At 37.3% G+C, this 22,593-nt stretch overlaps 1 protein-coding gene across 1 annotated transcript in view; it reads left to right on the forward strand.

Annotated features, from left to right (window-relative positions):
• Nucleotides 1–5,470: 5,470 nt before the first annotated feature.
• Nucleotides 5,471–22,593, forward strand: part of KDM7A (lysine demethylase 7A) — a 41,474-nt gene continuing 24,351 nt past the window's right edge. The window contains exons 1-7 of the mRNA XM_024742497.1: nucleotides 5,471–5,691; nucleotides 11,507–11,624; nucleotides 14,758–14,918; nucleotides 16,970–17,111; nucleotides 17,396–17,582; nucleotides 18,790–18,952; nucleotides 22,420–22,507. Coding sequence (XP_024598265.1) covers nucleotide 5,691; nucleotides 11,507–11,624; nucleotides 14,758–14,918; nucleotides 16,970–17,111; nucleotides 17,396–17,582; nucleotides 18,790–18,952; nucleotides 22,420–22,507 — 860 coding nt within the window. The 5' untranslated portion in view covers nucleotides 5,471–5,690. The remainder of the gene's footprint in view (nucleotides 5,692–11,506; nucleotides 11,625–14,757; nucleotides 14,919–16,969; nucleotides 17,112–17,395; nucleotides 17,583–18,789; nucleotides 18,953–22,419; nucleotides 22,508–22,593) is intronic.

Below are 22,593 nucleotides of genomic sequence, written 5' to 3' on the forward strand. Positions count from 1 at the left end.
TTTTGGGGTATCCACAGATCTTTAAGATACATTGTTTTTGATATTTTGCTTCAGTTGTTAGATTAATTCAAGGTTTTTGTTTGCTTAATCTTTTTATATTATTGTAGATAGAATTTTATCCTTAAAAGTATTTTAATTGTGAAAGAACACAGAAAAGTGTCTAAAACATAAATATATAACTTAATGAATGATTATAAAACATATACCCTTGTAATAACAACCACCCAGGATCCAGACACCTCCCCGCAATCCTTTCCAGATCATAACTCCCTAGAGGAATCTGTGATCCTACTGTTATGATCTATCTCTGCTTTTCTTTATAGTTTAATCCCTGAACACTGTACTTCAGCTTTGCCTGGCTTTAAACTTTATGAATAAATAGAATACATTGTATATATTCTTGTCTTTTTTTTAAACATAATATTGACATTCATATAATTCATTCAGTTATTGCATGGGTCTATAGTTCTTTCATTTTTATTATGCAGAATTCCATTGTGAGAATATACTGTAGTTCATACATTTTACTGTTAATGGACTATTAGAAATAATGATTCTGTAGCCTTTCCTGTACAGTGTCCTTGTGCACACGTGCATGAGTTTCTCTAAGGTACATGTACCTAAAAGAGGAATCGCTTGGTCATAGAATATAGGATTCTTCAGTTCTTTTACAAAATTGTTTTCCATAATGGCTGTGCCAAATTTACTCCAGCCAGTGGTATATGAGTTTCCATTGCTCCACATCATCTTCAACATTTGGTATCAGTAGACTTTTTAGTTTTAGTCAATATGGTGAGCATATTGTGGTTTTAGTTTGCATTCCTCCAGTTATTTATGAGGTTACATATATTTTCATGTGTGTATCAGTCACTTGTATTTCCTTTTATTGTGTGCCTAGTTACATCTTTTGTTCATTTTTTTTTTTACTGGGTTCTTTCTTTCCTTCTTTCTTTCCTCCTTTCCTTTCCCTCCCCTCCTTTCCCCTCCCCTCCCCTCCTCTTTCCTATTGATTTGTAGGAGTTTATTATACTGTGGGTATAATTCCTTTGATGGTTATCTCTATTGTAACGTCTTCTCCCACTCTGGCTTATCCTTTCATTCTTTATAGTTTAATGAACTATATATTTTAGTATAATTAAAGTTACCAGTTTTTCCCCTTATGGATAGTACATTTTATGTTTTAAGACAACACTTCCTACCACAAAGTCATAAAGATATTTTGATTTTATGTTATACAACCTTTGTAGTTTTCCTCTCACGTGTGTTTTCATGTGTGTTTCTAATCTATTTTGGAATAAATTTTTATGTTGTGAGATCGGTGTCTAATTTCATTTTTTCCCCATACAGATATATAAATGGTGTCTCAGAACCTCCTACAGAAAAGTCTGTCCTTGCTGCATAAGTGTCCACATGTGCCTGGGTCTGTTTGGGGGCTCTTGCATCAGTTTTGTATTACCTTCATTCCTACAACTTTAAAATATGTCTTGATACCTGGTAGAGAGTTTGCTTTTTTCTTTCCCCCCGCCCCCGCCAAGAATGCCTTATGTATCCTTGGCTCTTTATGTTTCCATATCAGTTTTACAATCAGCCTGTCAAGTTCTACAGATTTTGACTGGGATTAGATTGAATCTATAAATCAATTTGAGGAGAATTAATATCTTTACATATTGCACTTCAAATCCATGATCATGATGTATATCTCCATTTATTTAGGTCTTCTTTAAAGTCTCTTAATAATGTGTTATAATTCTCCTTAAAGGGGTCTTTGCATAGTTTTTGTTAAATTCCAGCATACTTGACATTTTTTCTGCAGTTGTGCATGGTGTTTTATTTCATTTTTTAGCTTTATAATGTTGGTATGTGGATGTACAATTACTTTTTATGTGCTGGTATTGTATCTTGCCACCTTTCTTTTTATTGATTTTTGTAATTTATCCACAGATTCATTTTCTACATGTGTAACCACAGCATTTGCAGTAGCAGCTTTGCTTTTTCTTTTCCAATCTCTATACCTTTTAATTCTTTTTCTTATTTTACTACACCAGGATAAGTTTCATTAGAAGTGGTAGCATCAGGCATTCTTGTCTTGCTCTTATCTCAAAGAGACTGCTCTCATGTTATTTGCATAGGAGTTTTATAAGTACCCTTTACCAGATTTTGGAAGTATCCTCGTAGTCTTAATTTTCTAAGGGGTTTTGTTTGCTTTTTAATCATAAATAAATGTTGAATTTTATCAAATACTTGTCCTGCTTCTTTTTAAATGGTCATATGGTTTTTTATTTTAATCTGTTAATGTAGCAAATTTCACAGATTAAATTTTTTAGTGTTAAAACCACCTTGCATTCCAGAGATAGACCAAACTTGCTATTTGCATCTTTGCTCATAAATGAGAGTGACTTATAATTTTCCTTTCTTGTATCATCCTTTCCAAGTTTTAGTATCAAGGTCATGCTATCATAAAATGAGTTAGAAAGTAAGTCTTTTTTTCCTACTTGCTGGTGCAAATTTTATATAATATTGGAATTATTTTTTCCTTTAATATTTGCTAGAACTTGCTTGTGAGGCCATCTGGGCCTGGGATTTTTTTTTTTTTGGAGGGGGGGATAATTTTTAATATAAGTAACAATTTTAGGACTATTCAAATATTGTTTTTCTTCGTGACCCAGGTTTGCCTGACTTATCTATATTTTTTAATCTTTTAGCATAAAATTGTTCATAATACCCTCTTTTGCATTTAGCATGTATAGAATCTATAGTTTTCTCTCTCTTTTCATTCCTACCATTGTTTACTTATGTTTTATCTCATTTTCCTTGAGCTTGCTAGAGGTTTACAAGTCTTTTCAAGGAATCAATTTTTGGCTTCAGTGCTCTATTGTATGTTTGTTTTCCGTGTCATCAGTTCTGTTCTTTTGGTTTTCCTTCTGTCTGTATTTTTAAGGTTTATTTTGCTATTCTTTCTGTAACTTTTTTGAGGTAGATGTTTATTAATTCAGTAATTTTAGCCTTTATTATGATTTATCTTTTGACTCGGGTTATTTAGAATATTATTTCTTAATTTCTAAACACATGAAGATTTTCTAGTTAACTTTTTGTCATTGCTTTCTATCTTGAACTGTGGCCAGAGAATTTCTGATTTCAGACCTTCAAATTTGATTGTGGCCCAGTGTATGATCACTTGTTATCAATGGTCCATGTGTGCTTCAGAAGAAATGTGTGTTCTATGGATGTTGGGTGTAGGATTCTATAAACGTTCATTAGGCCATGTTTTTTTAATCCTGCAGTTCAAATCTTGTATATTTCATCGATTTTTGTTTTGCCTGTTTATTCTATCAGATATTGAGAGACTTGTCAAAATCTCCACTACTGTTTTGTCCTCCTGGTGAATTGAAATTTTTATCATTATAAAGTGAACATGTTTATCTCATATTTTTTGCTTTGGATTCTGTGTTGCTTAATATGGCTGTACTTTCTTTTGATCACTATTTTTGTGGTATTTATTTGCCCATCCTATTACTTTCAGTCTTAATGTATCCTTGTTTTATGTCTCTTATAACCAGCAAATTGTATTGTTTAAGTCCAGCCATATAATCTGTCTTTTAACTTGAGCATTTAGTCCATTTGCATACAATATAATTACTGATATATTTGAATTTATACCTTATTTTAGTCTTTTTGTTTTTTTTTCTCTTTTTCCTCCCCTCCTCTTTTTAATCACCCTCTGCCCCCAACTAGTTTGGGAGCTATGCTTTCTGTTTCTGTTCTTTTAGTTGTCTCCCAAGAAATTATAATAGGGGTCCTCAACTCATTATTATTGAAGTCTAACAGTAATCATTACCTTCTCTTTCCTTCTCGTGTAAGTGCCTCGGGACCCTGTAACTCCATTTGTCCTCTCCTGACTCAAATGCTGCTATTGTCATGTGTTTTAGCTCTTTGTATATATATTTAAACCTCACATGACATTATTTGTTTTAGGTAGTCAGTGTTTGTATAAATTTACCCACATATTTATTACTCTACTTTTCTTAGCTTTTCCGTTTTTTCTTGCATCCCAGACCTCTCTGTGATCATCTTCCTTCTGCCAGAAGTACATCTGTTGGCATTTTCATTACTGTGGATTGGCTGGAGGGGAAATCTCAGTACTGAATTTTGAACGCTTGGTTAATATTTTAGGTTAGCAGATATTTTCTTTAAGCACATGTAAGATATTCTAATGTGTTCCAGTTTCCATTATTGCTTTGAGAAGTCTCTCATCCTTGCAAGTAATCTGTGCTTTTTTCTTCTTATGGCTTTGAAATTTTCTGACTTTGTTTTTCTGCAGTTTTACTATGATGTGATTAGATGTAGACTTTTTATTCATCCTGCTTGGGATATGTTGGGTTTCTTAAATCTGGAGATCAGTGTCTTTCATTATTTCTGCAAATTTTTAACTGTTAGCTCATAATATTGCTTCTACCCCTATTCTCTCTTTACCTTCTGAAGCTGTGGTTAAATGTATGTTATACATTTTTTCATTTTATCCTTCGTGGTTCTTACAGTCTTGTTTGTATTTCCCACCGTCTTATTCTCTCTGCTACATTCTGAATGATATGCCTGTCATCCATTTCACTAATTTTCTCTTCCACTGTTACACCTGTCAACTGATGCCCCAAAATTCTGTGTTAGGTCTGCTTTGGTTCTTTTTCAAGTCCTAGTTGTGGTTGTGTTTTTGTTCTGAAACTTTTTGGGAGTCCAAACATGTATAAGTTTTTACCCTAATAAGTTATTTGGGAAGTGAGCAAAGCTGCTGTGGTCTTTCTTTGGTGAACTACTCCTGTTTTCAAGATGTCACTATGTAGTTTTATCAGTTCTTAGGTGGTCCCCTTAAACTTTATTTTTATTTAAGTGCTGCTGCTGTATACTCCATGATATGGAGTATTCCAGATACAGTGCCTCAAACTAATTTAACCGGTTAATTAGGGATATGAGACCTAAAGCAGAACTGTTAAGACTCAGTGCTCTCACCATGTCAGTGATGTTACCCAAATTTACTAATCACCTCTGCTGATGACAGTCATATTTTAAAGTTAAGTGGTGTTTTAGTCTGCTCAGGGAGGAGAGAAGGAGAGGAAGAGAGAAGAGAGGCGAGAGAGAGGGTATGTGAGCTCTGTGGTGTCTCTTCATATAGGGACACTAATCCTATTGGATTAAGGCTCCAATCCTTATGACCTCGTTTAACCTTAATTACTTCCTTCTTAGAGGCCCTATCTACAAATACAGTCACACAGGAGTGTACAGCTTCAGCATGTGAATTTTGGAGGGACACAAACATTTAGTCCATAACAGGTAGTATTTACATAATGGTTTGAGGGTTTTATGGTTTATAACTATGTTACTTCTGCTGTCTCTGCTGCTGCTAGTAGTGAATCACTTCCCACATATTCAACCCCACAATTATTCAGCAAGTATGTAAGGAAGAGAATTAAATTTATTCTTGCATGTGTTTCTGTACTTCACAAAGTTTATTGGTGAGGTTGTACATTTCTCAGCTAAATTCTAACCAATCTGTTATAGCTAAGTGAAAATCTTCACCTTGTTTACACATTGGCTTTATTTTTCTTTATCTTAGCTGTGTTGGCGTAGAAGAACATCATGCTGTTGACATCGACCTGTATCACTGTCCCAACTGTGCAGTTCTACATGGTTCCTCCTTGAGTAAGTACCAGAAGCTTAAATAAAAATTGAACTTTAGAACTTAATATGTACATGACAATACTTTAATGATGCTCTCACTAGTTATATTATACCCACCAAGAACTCTAAGGAAGATTTTTCTGAAGATGTTGAGAATACACTTTTTGTTTGAATTATTATTTAACAAGTCAAAACATTAAATGAAAAAAATACTATCCTTCTTAATTGCCAGTGCAAAGCCCCCAAGCTCAAATACATATTTTCAAAGCTTTCAATTTGCGAAGTGCCATAAAGTATAATTTTCCTGATTCTGGCTGTTTTTATCTCTATAAATTAAAAAAAAAAAAAAGAATGGTAACTAGACTTATCGTAGTGATCATTCTGAAGTGTATAGAAATATTGAATCAGTATGTTGTACACTGGGAACTAACACAGTGTTGTTGGTCATTTATGTTTCAAAGACAAATAAACAGACTCATAGAAAAGAGGTCAGATTTATGGTTACCAGAAGCAGGGATGGGGGAGAGGATTTGATGAAGATGGTCAAAAGCTACAAACTTCCAGTTATAAGATAAATAAGTACTAGGGATGTACGACATGATAAATATGATTAACACTGCTGTATGTTCTTTATGCAAGTTGTTAAGAAAGTGGCTCGTAAGAGTTCTCATCAGAGGAAAAAATTTTTTTTTCCTATTTCACCTATTGTATCTACACGAGATGGTGGATGTTCACTAAACTTACTGTGGTCATCATTTCATGATGTGTGTCAGTCAGATCATTATGCTGTATAACTTAAACTTATTCAGGGCTGTATGTCAATTATATCTCAATAAAACTGGAAGAAGAAGAAAAAATCTTCCAGTACTATTTGCGACAGTGAACAGTATAGGATAAGACTTTAATGCACACACGTGCTTTATACTTTTAGGAGACAATTAGGGCACCGATATGCTAAAGTACTACTCCTGTTGTCCGAATTAGGTCATGCTGTTGCGTATGGCCTAGAGTCCTGCCCAGCTATCCTCTGTGATGGAAGCAACTTCCCCACAGTCCCCGTCCCACGGAAGGCAGAGGCCAGACCAAGTCTTTGCCTGCACTCTTCTTGAGGCGTGAGGGCATGGGCAGGGAAGCTCACGTGTCCTCTGGAGTACACCAACAACACATACAAAACGATATTATTGTTAGCCTTTTACAGATGCTTTAGAGGAATAGATGGGAATATTAATTGTACAAATATGAGAGTAGAGAAGAGATTTTAAAGCCTTTGATTGGGGCTTCCCTGGTGGCGCAGTGGTTGAGAGTCCGCCTGCCGATGCAGGGGACGTGGGTTCATGCCCCGGTCCGGGAAGATCCCACATGCCGCGGAGCGGCTAGGCCCGTGAGCCATGGCCACTGAGCCTGTGCGTCCGGAGCCTGTGCTCCGCAACGGGAGAGGCCACAACAGTGAGAGGCCCACGTACCACAAAAAAAAAAAAGCCTTTGATTGTAACTATTTCTTTTCTTAAAAATTTAGACTGCATGCTAGCTTTTTTGTGTTCATAAAATTAAAGAGAAAAACTGTAGACTTAGTCATTTTAGAACTGAGCTTTTCCCGAACATACCTTGATACACGCTTGGGTCAGATGTAGGTAGCCTATACAACCTCTTTATTTTGAATGCAGCCTTTTTCCTAGTACTTTTTTAAAATAGAAGTTTTGTTCTGAGGTTATGGGCAAGTGATTTTCTCAGAAGAGACTTAGGAGCAACTGACTGCTTATCTGTTTTGTTAGAAATATTAATAGTTTATCAGTTTCTTTCTAAGAGATTTAACAAATTAAGCTATATGAATGTATTAAAATATTTTTTTGTAAAATACAGATTATCCTTTTTGTTAGTTACGCAGTATAAAATTTGAGGTTAGCAAATTGGTAGAATTGTTACACGTGTAATTGACTAATTTGTTAATATATATGTTTTTAAAGGTTCTTATTTTGTGTAGCACTGAAGTATGTAGTATATAACTTGAAGTAATTATTGAGCAAGTGTAATTCTTTGAGGAAATAAATAATACTGGGTTGTTATGTCAAGAAGGGAAACAGAACTAAAATGTAAGTTTCCATTTAGAATTTAATAACCCCAAAATGAAATAATTTAATTTCCATGAAATGTTAAAGGGGTTACTATGAATCAGAATAATGTAGTGTTTAAAACACTGTTGCAGGGACTTCCCTGGCGGTCCAGTGGTTAAGACTCCACCTTCCAATGCAGGGGGTGTGGGTTTGATCCCTGGTCGGGGAGCTAAGATCCCACATGCCTCACAACCAAAAAACCAAAGCAGAAAACAGAAGCAATATTGTAACAAATTCAATAAAAACTTTAAAAGTGGTCCACGTAAAAAAAAAAGAAAACACTACTGAATGTAATGCACTCTATTTTCTTTTTTCCTATATGATTTAATTTTTTAAAAAGCTTGTCATGCTCACTAAATTGATTTCACAACCCGTAATGGATCATGACCTGCACTTTGAATAACAACACTTCAGAGGGAAGCTTGACTGTTACTTGCCCCTACATATGCTTCTCTTCCTTGAATAACATAAGATCAGGCATTGGCTGTCTTCTGGGCAAAAGTCCAACTCTAAGTACCCTTTAGGAAAATGCCCAAGATCCAGGAATCTGTTTTATCTTGATTTAAGGCTCCACTGCTCCTCACCCCTCATCCTTGCCCCTAATTTGGGTCATACCTTTTGGTCTTAAGCCTCTTCTGCTTGCCACCAACGATTTCCTGTTTCTTTGAGAGCTCCCCAGGAATCCTTACTACAGATACCATTGAGACAGTATAATATCCATAAATATGGTGAATTTAGACTTTACCTTCTTAATGGGAATTAAGAACTCTGTTCGAGGTCCAGTGTCAAAAAAACCAGCCTGGGGCTTCCCTGGTGGCGCCGTGGTTGAGAGTCTGCCTGCCGATGCAGGGGACGCGGGTTCGTGCCCCCGTCCGGGAAGATCCCGCATGCCGTGGAGCGGCTGGGCCCGTGAGCCATGGCCGCTGAGCCTGCATGTCCGGAGCCTGTGCTCCGCAACGGGAGAGGCCACAACAGTGAGGGGCCCACGTACCGCAAAAAAAAAAAAAAAAAAAAAAAAAAAAACCAGCCTGATATTTAAACACATATTCTCAGTGCTCCTCAGGCACATGCAATCTAAACTCAAAATTCTCTCTCCATTCCCTATGACCACTATTAAAAGGTTCTTTCACTGGCCTCCTTCCTTTAAGAAATTCAGTCAGCTCTTGCAGCGACTGATTTTATGTGTTAAGGATGTTGGCCCAACAGGACAGTGTAGCCTTCTGTTAAAATCCTGCAAGTCAGCACATTTAAAAGAAAAGAAAAGAAATTGGCAGCATATTGGTTGCCCCAGGCACTATGCTAAGAAAGACTAGACCTATGTTATCTCCTTTGATATTTGTAACACCTTGATGTGAGAAAAATTATCTTACTAGGTCTTTCATGTAGCTATTTGGCAGAGCTGGAGTTTGAACCCATAGCTATCCAATCCCAAATCTGTTTGAATTCTAATCTGTTCCGCCAAAATGAAAATTAAAACAGTGTAACATCATTGTTTATTTTCAGATAGGCAGTCTGTTCTTTCTCCCTCTTTTTCCCTCCCTCCCTCCCACTGTTGACCTGGGGCTTTTCAAATAGGCTGCTCATATATATTGGTAAGAATGTGAGTTACTTACCACTTTTCTGGAGGCAGGTTTGCAATATATAGCAAGAAACAGATTTATGTATATAAATATTAATTTCATCTTTATTTAAAGATGCATCTACATTTACATCTTAAAATTCTAGGCTGCCTTTAAATTGTTTTTGAATATTTAATAAGGAGAAAATGCCCATGATAAGAAAGGTAAGCAGGATAAACATTATGATCCCAGTTGAAAATAAAATGGGGTTATGTATGTATATATTTGTAGGGAAGAAAAAGCCTGGAATGAAATACCCTTGAATTTTAGAATTGACTTTAAGTGAGAAAAAAAAAATAGTAACACACAAAGGACACCTTAATGGTATTTTCTAGGAAGGTTGCTTAATGATTGTCAGTTTTTCCGTGACATTTTTATAAAACGGGATTTACTCTCTTCCATCTTGGGGGTCTGACTGCCATAAATTACTTGAGAATCTTGTTTTAGACTCTTAGATATGAATAAGCCTGATTTCCACCCCTATTGATTATTTAGTGTGACTTCTTATCCATATGAGAATCCAGCATTATTTTATTATTATGATCTTTGTAAGGCGAAGGATTTGAAATAACTTAGACTCATAGAGTTGTGTCCTTCCCCCAAGGTTTTATTATGAAAATGTTCAAACATACAGGAAAAGTTGAAAGAATTTTACAGCGAGTACCTCTAAACCCACCATCTAGATTCCACTATTAACGTTTTACATTACTTGCTTTATCTCATATCTGTCTGTGTAATGATCCCACTGTCTATCCACCTTATTTTTTGATTCATTCTAAGTAAGTTAGACATCAGTACATTTCCCAGAATCATGGAGGTTTTAGGCTTAAAAGTGATTTTCAAACTTAAAAGAAAAAAAACAGTAAAACTGAAATCTTACATTGATACCACACAAAAGACATTAGGTGGTGCCCCTCTGGGGGAAAGAGGAATGAGGTCCAGAGCTCCTACCTCAACCTCTTCTCCATCTTCCCTTTTATTAAGCGTTCCTCAACACAGTCTGAAAAACTGTACTCATTCCCTTCGTTTCCACATTGAGGAAACTGGACCCAGACACATTAAAGAGATTTGCCCGAGGTTGCAGAGCAAGTTATGACTAAACTAGGAGTCAAAGCCAAGTGTCCTGATTTTGGTTGCTGTGCTTATTCAAGATTGTAGCCTCCGGGGCTTCCCTGGTGGCACAGTGGTTAAGAATCTGCCTGCCAGTGCGGGGGACACGGGTTCGAGCCCTGGTCCCGGAGGATCCCACATGCTGCGGAGCAACTAGGCCCATGAGCCACAACTACTGAGCCTGCGCTCTAGAGCCCTCAAGCCACAACTACTGAAGCCTGCGCGCCTAGAGCCCATGCCCTGCAACAGGAGAAACCACCGCAATGAGAAGCCTGCACACCGCAACGAAGAGTGGCCCCTGCTCGCTGCAGCTAGAGAAAGCCCACACACAGCAACAAAGACCCAATGCAGCCAAAAATAAATAAATGAAAAATAAATTAAAAAAAAAAAAGATTGTAGCCTCCCAGAGCTGTAGAATCACGGGATCTGAGTGTTAGATCTGACCAGAAGTTATTTATTCTGTCATGTTACTTGTCCTCCTTTCGTTATGATGCAGTCACCTGCTATTCTTTGTGTCCGTGTAACCATGCTTATTTTGGGAATAAATCTTGACATAACAGAGAAGGGAACTGTGCTGTTAAAATAGATTTCCGATGTGGGATCAAAGGCCCTGTCCTGAGGGGATGATGTGGATGATCCATAAAAATCGTATTATGACCTAATGTTCTAGTGAAAATCATGATTTTAAATAATTGTGAGATTTTATATGTGTGAATGTGGATATTATAAAAGGCTCAATCTGCTAATTTGCATTTGTTGATTTAATTTTAAAATCATTTTTGAAATAAAAAGAATTTTTAAAACCCACAGTTAATTGCCTATAATTGCAGCATTAAATTTTACTTCTTCAGCCTTAGAAATGTATTAAAAAATGTGAGTATTATTTTACTTGACAATTGTTGTTTCTGATTAAATAGACTCTAATTGATTACAGGAAGTACATAGTACCACCAGTTACAAAAATGCTTTCTTTTTTTTAATCTTCTAAAAATCCAGTGAAAAAGAGGAGGAACTGGCACAGGCACGACTACACAGAAATTGATGACGGTTCCAAACCAGTGCAGGCTGGAACTAGAACTTTTGTGAAGGAATTACGTTCTCGAGTCTTCCCAAGGTAGGAAACCTGTTATGACCAAAGAACATTTAAGAATGTTACCCAATAAGGTGACGTTATCTAAAGTAGCGTTTTCAAACTTCAGGTTGCAAGCCATTATTATTCTTAATCAGTTTTTTACTTTTTGAAAATAAAACAGAATAGAAAATATTGGTACATTGCAAGTAATAGGAGTAAATAAGCAGTTTCATGGAAGCTTTGTTATGTGCATGTGTACTGGATTACTGGGTAAAAATGTATTTAACTGTAGGTCTCAGTCCAAAAAGTTTGAAAGACACTGATCTAAGGCACTTATTCCCGTGCTTCGTTCCTTGTGTTGTGCAGCTGCTGCTTCTCTTTCTCCTTCACCTCTCTTACACCTGTTTTCATACTCTGCTTTTTTCTTATGTTATTTTCCTATCTGCCTCCACCCTACGTCTGCCAGAAGTCCCCACAATCATTGCTTAGCCTCTGGTGGCAACAGGACTAGGCTTTTTTATTTTTTTTAAAGATAATGGAAAGTATTTGAGTTATCTGTGGCTCAAAGAACAAATGTCAAAAGCATTATACAGCATTTAACCATGCTAATTTAGATCATTTCCTACTCGCTGCCTGACATCTATTTAAAGTGATAATGCTTAATAGGCTTTTTACACGAGATCATATCCAGGCTTGTTAAAAAGGGGAAGCACAATTTAAATTTCAATCACAATATCACCTGCAGCCTATTATGGAATTATTTCAGATCATGTAACTATAAAACCCTTCCTATTTTGTCATAGTCTTTAGGATACCTGGCCGTTCCCCTCCCTTAAACAGAAACATAAATGATAAGCAGCTACTGTTGGCTCCCTCACGTACTGGGAGAAAAAAAAAAAAAAAAAGAAACACAGTGATGGCCACGTGATTCTTGTGATATTAAAGGCCTTATTCTCAGCTATTCTCCTTTATGAGTTTCAAAGTCATTGGAGAAATGTCTGTTTATTTTCATTGATTGATTTGGAGCCCAGGGCCAGAGTTTTCAGCCAGGCTCTATGGGCTGGCTTCAGAGAGGCTTGTGAGTTTCCTAAAATTGTATAAACAGTTGACATGTTGACGTGAATGTGAATTTTTCAGGGAGAGGAGCCTTAGCTTTCGTTTTTAAAAATAGGTTTGTAACCCAAAAGTGTAGTGTTAAAAGTCCTGGCCCAGTGATTCCCGTGGCTTCTCGGCCGAAGTATTAAACACAGATGTGAGCAGGTTCCAGAGGCGGTCACAAGTGTCCACACTGTACTCACCACTAGTTAAAGGTCTTTGGTTTTATTTAATGTAACTCCATAAACCTCCACATCATTTAAAACCGTGGCAGGGTGACAATAATTAACTAAATTATACATACTTAATGTGATTAATATAGAAGTGTACAAAATAAAGTGAACTCCAACTATCTACCCCGACCCCCCCACTTTAAGACAAAGTCTTTTGAGACCCTTTTTTACATAAATGATAACTTTTAAAACAATTATGTGTATAGGTGTATGGATGTATATATACGTCTAATTTTAAAAAATAAAATGGGGTTACATTATGCATATGTTGTACAACTTGCTTTTTTTTACTGTTATGTTTAATAGATATCTTTCTGTATGTATACACAAATTTACCTCACTCCTTAACTGCTGTGTAGTATGCAATTGTGTGTGTGTGTGTTGTGTGTATGTGTATATATCCCGTAATTTACTTAACCGTCCCACTATGGTGTATGTTTAGTTTGTGTCCAGTTTTTTCCTCTTGTAAGTAATGATGTGCCTGTATTTTTAAGCACTTGTATCTACATATTTTTGATCAATGGGGGGAGGTAAAGCACCAGACATTTAAGGTGGAGGAGTACAAGTGATTTAAGATTCTCCCTTAGGTTGGAGTTTAAGGAATTGTTAAATTCTCAGAGGTTGGGGAAGAAGGAACACTTGTGGATGCTTATGGGGAAAATAAAAGGCAGTACAGAACTCAGTGAGTCAGGTGAAGGAGCTCTGAGCCCTCCACTTACAAGACTATCCAAGAAAAGTCTGTCTTGATTTTTTTAGGCCTTAAACTGACCTTCTGTTATTGAGAAGGTGGGAAGATCTGAGCTCAGTAATTCAGAGACCCAGTTTCTCCTGTCTTCTCCTTGACACCTAGGCTACAGATGACATCAAGACTGTTAAGATCTGACTGTATAAATGGAAACTGTTGTGTTTAACCTATGATGCAAGTGTTGCACTTAACTTTGAATGTATAGCAGCTGCATTCTGTGAGCAATTGGAAGATAAAATCTAGAATATCCCCATTTAAAGAGATCTTTGATTTGTGGTTAGATAGGGGATAGTGAAAAGGGACAAACCACACTTAAGTGTAATGCCTAGAATGTGTTAATCATCAAAGAGGGCAGCTGGAGGTTCAGCAACCCTTTTTAGTGGCTTAAGGTGACTGCATGTTAAAATTTATTAAATACTGGTGATAGCAGATCTTTGAAACCAGGAGTTCTCAGTTGGGGCATTTGGACATTGTCTCAAAGAGTAGGGACCACAGACGCTAGTCATCCCCCAGTGTGCAGGACAACGTGAATTGTTCTGTGTCCGGTGAGGCTTTGCAATGCCTAACAAATATTGTGTAGACTTTTATAGCCAGATAAAATCTGGTCTGTTTTTACTTATCCTAACCAGCTTTTATTCTACTGTACCCCCTCCCTTTTGCTCTTCTGGTTTTCTATGCAGCTTGTGTTGAGTGGCTTCTGATCTTGTTACTTTTAAATCCAACCACTCGTTACAATCGATTGTAAGCATCCTATTATTCTGTTATATTTTCTAGTGTTGTTTACCTGAACATTTACATATTGAAATACGTATTTTGCTGGAAACTAATTTGTTTTTTCTCTTGTTATAGTTAAGGCATTTTATATAATACATATATATTTTTCCAATTATATGTAGATTGAAGTAATTATCTATGACTTTTACTTTAGAATACTAAAAGGGGCTTTATAAAACATTTGTTATAAAAAGGAGAATTAGGTATGATAGGTTGAGAACCACTGATGTAGTTAATAATATAGTATATGAATTAACCCATTACCAGATTATCTTTCTTAACTGAACTTAGCAACAGAGATGACACGTTACTCTTATGCTTTCCTTAGTGCCGATGAAATCATTGTAAAGATGCATGGCAGCCAGCTGACACAAAGATACCTGGAGAAACATGGATTTGAAGTCCCTATTATGGTCCCCAAATTAGATGATCTAGGACTCAGGCTCCCTCCACCTACTTTTTCTGTTATGGACGTGGAACGTTATGTAGGTACGAACTTGATTCCTTTAATTACTTGGGAAAACATGGTAAAAGTGAAATTGGTATTATCCTAAAAATACTAAAAGTTGAATGAAGAGATGTTACTTTAGTTCCGTTTCTGGGTCAGGAAAAGTGAAATTCAGTATTACCTATGTTGAAAACTATTTTTTTCTCAGCAGACTTACATTCAGAAAGACAGAAAAAAACATTTTGCATATTTTTATTTACTCCGCCTCATCCTACTGCTTTTGTTGTTGTTGTTGTCATCAAATTTACCGATACGGGCTTCCCTGGTGGCGCAGTGGTTGAGAGTCCGCCTGCCGATGCAGGGGACACGGGTTCGTGCCCTGGTCCGGGACGATCCCACATGCCGCAGAGCGGCTGGGCCCGTGAGCCATGGCTGCTGAGCCTGCGCGTCCAGAGCCTGTGCTCCGCAACGGGAGAGGCCACAACAGTGAGAGGCCCGCATAACGCAAAAAAAAAAAAAAAATTCCTGATACTTGCTTAGGAACAGTTATTATGGAGGGGTAGCTGCAGACTGAGGAAGAAGGCTTTGGGAAATCGGGGTGGTTCTAGGCCTCTGTAGCAGCATTCAGGTACAAGATCTCTGGATCCTGCTTTAGTGACCTCCTGCTGCCTAGAGAAAGGCTGTGAAAAAGAGGAGCTCACTTTCAAACCTGTTTTTATATTAATGACTTGGTGATACTGCCATTTAACGATGCCTGGACCTAATTTTTTATATTGAGGCCCGGAAAGGTATAAGAAACAAGGTGGAAGACTCTTCACCTGTTGCAATATTGTTGACATTTTCAGTCACTTTTTTCATTCGCATCAGGGTATTTAGAGATAAAGCTGACTCTATGTAGGCCTCATTCCTTGTCAACAAAACAGAGATTATTTGAGGATTAGATCTCAAATCTATCTTGACTCAAACTGTCTATTCTTTAGAGTATGTTATCTCCTGAGCATGAAGTATCTGAGAACTTGTCCCTTTATTGATCCATTGGTTGACATTGATAATTGTTTCACTGAGGAAGTCCAGTTAAATTGTCTGACTTCACATTCAGCTAGTTTTGAATTATTTGATAAATTAGAGGATGAGGCTGAGGTTTCACCTAAACCTGTTTACATAGATAGCACTGTAAAGTAAATGGCTAGTGTAATATAAGTGTAGGAAAAACGTTCACACTACTTGACAGCTAACTTTTTAGTACTGCAGAATGCTTCAGTTAACAGAGTTGTTTTGCCTCGTAAGTATAAAGTAGTCTATTTAGCAATACTTTCTTAACTTATATAAAGTTACATTAAAGTAAGAAAATGTCACTTGTTTCCTATTTCAGATTAAGTATTGCCATATTTTGAATTTCACCTTATCCTACAGGACATTGTAAAACTAATTATGCTTTTTAGGGTGATGCAGTGTTGAGCAAGCAATACCTCATGGTTTTATAGGAAAATTGTAAATTAATCCCAATTCAGAACTCATTTCACAGGCCCTAATATGAACTGGTTTTTGCTTCCTAACCACTCATTTTTTTCTTGAAGCAGAATATTAGAAGAGAAGACACTACCAGGCAAGCAGAAATTGTTTGTCCTGGTTAATTTGTTCACTAATTCCCCAATGACCGATTGGTTTCCCAAAATGATGGACTCAGAATCTTAGGTGTTAAGAAGTGAAAGGGAAAAGTCAGTCCCCTTGTTGTATGCATGAGGAATGCGGCACAGTTGTTACCTACCAATGTAATACGCATTTTTGTCGTGAGCTGCACAAGAAATCATTGGTGTGTAGAAAGCTTTGTAAACATATAACTTTTTACACTCAGTGTTAATTATGCAGCTCTGTCTTAATTGCTTTATTCTTTCTTTCAAAAGTCATCCCTTTGTTCAAAAGTTCCAGTTGGACTTAAAAAGTATCGGAAGAATCTTTGTCTAGGCTATATAGTTTTTACCGATGGCTTAATTATCATACAAGTAAATGTAGTCTTTAAAATATTTTTGTGTAGGGCGTCTATTGATGAAATTCTTAAGCGCAATAATAAGACTATAATTTTTCTCTGCAGGTGGTGACAAAGTGATAGATGTCATTGATGTGGCAAGGCAGGCAGACAGCAAAATGACACTTCACAATTATGTTAAATACTTCATGAATCCTAACAGACCAAAAGTGTTAAATGTGATCAGCCTCGAATTTTCAGATACAAAGTGAGTAGTTCTGGACGTTTTGGTTTAGCCTTCTGAGTGTTAGCTAAAATGTAGTTAAATGATGAATTTCTTTTAGTAAAAAACGTCATTGTGACTTCTAAAGTGGTCCAGTGATATAGCTATGTTGTAAATTTTGCTTTGGTACCCTCAAACTTTAAGTATTGCTGTTAGCTGTGAGTTCCAGTTAATTTCTTGGTTTGGGTTGAGATGGGAGATGAAATTTTAAGAAGTTTTAATTTGCATGATGTGGGTGTGTGTGTATGTGTGTGTTTGTTTTTTTAAAGGATGTCTGAATTGGTGGAGGTTCCTGATATAGCCAGAAAACTTTCCTGGGTGGAAAATTATTGGCCTGATGATTCAGTCTTTCCCAAGCCATTTGTTCAGAAATACTGCTTAATGGGAGTTCAAGACAGCTACACAGATTTCCACATTGACTTTGGTGGGACTTCAGTTTGGTACCATGTCCTCTGGGTAAGCTTGGGGTATTTGTTCACTTAATCACAAAAACGTACAGTCTTATTTTTCCACGGGTGTATTCATTTGCTATAAATGACATTTGTAAAGAGGGAAGTGTTTTGTACTTTTTCGGTGGGAGCTGTCATTTTAAATACGTACAGAAGCATTATGATTTTCTTTTTTTAATCCCAAGTAATGGAGGAGCCATGAATTCTTAATTTATATAGATTCCCTTTTTTTGCCCCCATCTTATAAATTAATCTTTTTTAGCCTTTTGTCTCTTTTTGTTTCTTCTTCCCCCTAGTCAGTTACCAGTTAATCCCTGAATCTAATACCTGAGAAGGAGCAAAATTATAGTAATAATTGCTTCTGACCTTAAGGTGAGGCTAAAGACAGCTAGTTGGATAAGTCAGGAATGCCCATAACAATACGAATTCTCCTCAGGAGCTTATATTCACCTTGCTTTATTGAGAACTGTGCTATTCCGTACAGTAGCCACTCGGCACATGTAGCTACATTTAACTAATTAAATATAATTTAAAATTCAGTTCCGCATTTGCACTAACCCCATTTCAGGTGCTCAGTAGCCACATAGGGCTCATAACTGCTATATTGGGTAGCACAGATATAGAGCATTTCCATCGCCACAGAAGGTTCTTTCGGGCAGTGCTGATCTAGAGCCAGATCTTCGTCCGTATCACGTGCCTGTGCATCAGCAATGCTCTGGACTATGTTTGATGCTGTGCCCTTGAGCTCCTCTTCCTTTCCTCCGTGAGAAAGCAAAGGGTTAGTTCATTAAAGAAAGTTTATTCACAGATCTTTAAAAATAATTGTATTATTATATGTCTTAGGAGAAAGGGCCAAGTTTGCAGAGATGAGTCTCTGTAACCTGGGGCCTATTAACACGTATTTACTTCTCTACCTTGCAAATGAGATCAGTAGGATGTTTGTGATTCTTTACCCTCCTCGCTTGTAACTATTTCTCCATCCCTGCTTTATTGACCCCTTGTCGTATTTGAGACGGGAGCCTTAGCTCCTTTGGAGATGCTTATTAAGGGCAATAGCTATTGATCAGGTATGTGAAATATGTCTTTTTGAGCCTTAAAAAAATCTGATAATTATCTAATTTAATTTAGAACATTGTATTGGGAAATTACATCAATATAGGCCATCCTAGAATGGCATTTCCTTTTTCAAAAATAGTGTGATTACTTCCTCCTAGGGCGAGAAGGTTTTTTATTTGATAAAGCCAACAGATGACAATTTGGCACTCTATGAATCTTGGAGTTCATCTGTGACCCAGAGTGAAGTGTTCTTTGGAGATAAGGTGGATAAATGCTACAAATGTGTGGTAAAGCAGGGACATACCTTATTTGTTCCTACAGGTAAGGTTTTAATCCCATCCCGCTCCCCATAGTGGATACTCATCACATGGAGTCAGCTTTCGATTGAAATCTCTGACTTTAATGTGTTTGGAAAGTAGTTTTGCATAGCCCGAGAGATGATTCTGATCTTGGACTTTTCACTTCTTTGTGCCTTAGAGGGCTTCTCTTGTAGTCAGGACTTGTTTTGGCATTGTGTTTTATGTCATTTGCCTTCACTTTTATTTTTATTTAGAAAAATTCATCTACCATAATCCTCACCCTTTTAAAGTGTACAATTCAATGGTTTTTAGTAGATTAACAGGGCTGTGCAACCCTACCCCTATCTAATTCCAGAACATTTCATCACTTCAAAAAGAAACCCCATGCCAATTAGCAGTCACTCCACATTTCCCCTCCTCTGAGCCCCTAGCAACCACTAGTGTGCTTTCAGTCTCTGCAGATCTGCCTGTTTGGGGCATTTCATATATCATACGTGGCCTTTTGTATCTAGCTTCTTTTAGTTATAGCATCATGTTGACTGGGCTCATCCATGTTGTAGCCCTTGTCAGTGTTTCTTTGCCTTTTATGGCCAAATAATATTCCATTGCATGGATGTACCACATTTCATTTATCCCTTCATCAGTTGATGGACATTTGGGTTGTTTCCACTTTTTGGCTCTTACGAATAGTGCTGCTTTGAACGTTTGTGTGAAAGTTTTTGTGTGCAGGTTTGTTTTCATTTCCCTTGGTTATATATACCTAGTAGTGGAATTGCTGGGTCATATGGTTTAATGATGTTTAACTTTTTGAGGAACTGCCAAACTGTTTTCCTAGTGGCTGCACCATTTTACATTCCCACCAGCTATGTACAGGTGTTCCCATTTCTCTACATCCTCACCAACACTGTAGTTATCTTTTTTTATTTTTGTCATTCTAGTGGGTGTGAAGTACTTCTATCTCATTGTGGTTTTAATTTGCATTTCCTTAATGAGTAATGATGCTGAGCATTTCTCTTATTGGCCATTTGTATATCTCCTTTGGAGAAATGTCTATTTAAATCCTTTACCCATTTTTATGTTGGGTTGTCTTTTTATTGTTGAGCTGTAAGCATTCTTTATATATTCTGTACACTAGACCCTTATCAGATATATGATTTGCAATATTTTCTCCCATTCTGTGGGTTGTCTTTTCATTTTCTTGATAATGTCCTTTGCATAAATTTTTGATGAAATTCCCTTTAATTTTAACTGGCCAGCTCTACATTGATGTCAAAGGCCCAAGCCTGCTGTAAGAATCTGGGCAGCTGTCCTGGGGCAGTTAGGAGGCAATGAGTCTGTTTTGAGGGACCCTAGGAAGGGATTGAGTACCAGCCTTAGCTATAGCCTCAAGTATAGGTATCAGGTCTGTCATTTTGAGACGTGACTAAATGCAGGGTATGGACTCTCCAGGTCAGTGGTTTTGAGAATTGTGTTCTTCTGATTTGGGTGACCTTAATGGCTACACAGTTTGCAAGGATCTGTTACAGGCCCTGCTTTCTTACCTTGCCTCTGGAGTATATAAGAAGAAGTAGGTGTTGAGCAAATGAATGAATCAATGCCTAGAACTACCAGAATTTATAAATCTAGATACGTATCAATATTTTCACTGTGAATGGGCTAAGCTCCTCCCTTAAAGCCCCTCCCTTAAAGGCCCCCAAAGCTCCCTCTTATAACAGATATTTTGTTATGCCCACTTCAAAAATCTTGAATTCACATTTATCATTAATATAACCTCCTGCACCAGTAATTCCCCCCCCATTGATGTAATGACCTAATTAGAATATAAAGAAGAAATTAAAAGTAATTTATAAGAACCCATCATTGTGCAGTGTCCCCGCTCAGGCACAGCAGCCTTACAGGTCAGGATGATGCCCAGGCCAGCTAACCAGTACAGGTGTGTAATTGGTAGTTCAAAGTCTGTGGCTCTGGTGTGGATTAATGGTTCGCAAACTTCATTGACCATCAGAATCACTTGGAGGGCTTATTAAAACGCAGAGTGCTGGGCCTTAACCCCAGCGGTTCTGATTCAGTAGCTCTGGGGTGGGCCTGAGAATTTGCATTTCTAACAAGTTCCCGGCTGAGGCTGGTGCTGCTGGTCTGGGGACCACATTTGAAGAACTGCTGCCGTAGATAGTGTGATTTTTTTTTTTTTCCCCCCAAGGTAGTTGGCAACTGATACACTTCCTTCAGTTTACAGGCTACCTAGTTGTATTCCTGGAAAATTGTGCCAAAACCATGCAAAAGATCCTTGTTTCATATGAATGGAGTTATAGTTTCTGGGCTCAGACAGTTAATAACAGATTTTGCACCTATCTGAATGCCCAGCAGAAATTTGAAAGTCCTGACTAATAGAGGACACTTTCTTACTGTGTGGAACTGTCCTGCATGTTGCATCCCTGGCTCCCGCTCGCAAAATGACAGTAGTGCCTCCTGATCACTGTGACCAAAAAAAGCCCACCAAACTGTCTAGATCACACTCTACAGGTGGTACCGCCTCCGTGGAGGACCACTGATCTACAGAATTTGAAGCCAGCAGAGACTTCAAATTTGTGATTTCAGGGTCAAGCTCAAGGCTTTGTGCCTTTGAGCACACACATGGTCACCACTTGAAAGCCAGTCTTGGGGGGAGTGTTTTGATATTGTGCTACAGCACAATGAGGGATCAGAATATGAAAAGTATAAGGAAAATGGGGTCTGTCTATTTTAACAGTCAACTTTTACGTGCAAACGTATGTGTGTGTATTGATTTATGTTTATATGAAGTCTTTATGTTCAGTCTACGGACCTTTCTTTCAAAAGTTTAGCATCATCTCAGAAATGAGCCTCACTTTGAAAACATTTTTATGGGAAAACATTTTGACTTTGTGGGAAAATATCATTTTGATTGCCAGCATTTATATTTATAGGACCATAACCCTGCCTAATGAAATGTGGGTGATCTACTTTTTCTTTCTTAGAGGAAGGTCCCAGGTTGAGTTCCATTGATCCTCCTCTGCTTGGTCCCTAAGGACACTTGTTTCAGGATGACACTAGGGAGGCAAAGCGCCCAGCCAGTCCCGTTGTTCATTTAATGAAAACGCGCTTGCCTCGCTCTAACCAGATTTGACTTGTCTCAGAGTAAAATCTTTAATGTAAAGTAGATTGTGTTTTTAAGCTAAAAAACTGAAACAGCAACAACCACAAAAACCTTCACCTATCCTGCACCGTAATTTTGTCTAATTCGGTCAATCCATTTATCTTAAACACAGCACAGAGGCTGGCATATAATAGGCATTTAATACATATTTGAATCATTGAACCTCTAGATGGTAATAGACATTAGCTTCTCTAGCACTGAAGTATGAGGTAAACTGATTTTGATATTTTGTGTTTCTTAAAATAGGTATATATCACATTTGTGTGGTTTGAATATTGAAAAATCACTGATTTATATACTTTTAACCATTTCAGGGTGGATTCATGCTGTGCTCACTTCTCAGGACTGTATGGCTTTTGGGGGGAACTTTCTGCACAACCTTAACATTGGCATGCAGCTCAGGTTTGTGTCATCAGTATTTAAAGGATCTTTTGTCCTTTCTTAAATAGGACTTAGTTCTAAAAGTAAAAAAAAAAAAAAAAAAAAAA

Source organism: Neophocaena asiaeorientalis, unplaced genomic scaffold (genome assembly GCF_003031525.2).
Source record: "Neophocaena asiaeorientalis asiaeorientalis breed wild unplaced genomic scaffold, Neophocaena_asiaeorientalis_V1.1 scaffold598, whole genome shotgun sequence".
Classification (NCBI taxonomy): domain Eukaryota; kingdom Metazoa; phylum Chordata; class Mammalia; order Artiodactyla; family Phocoenidae; genus Neophocaena; species Neophocaena asiaeorientalis.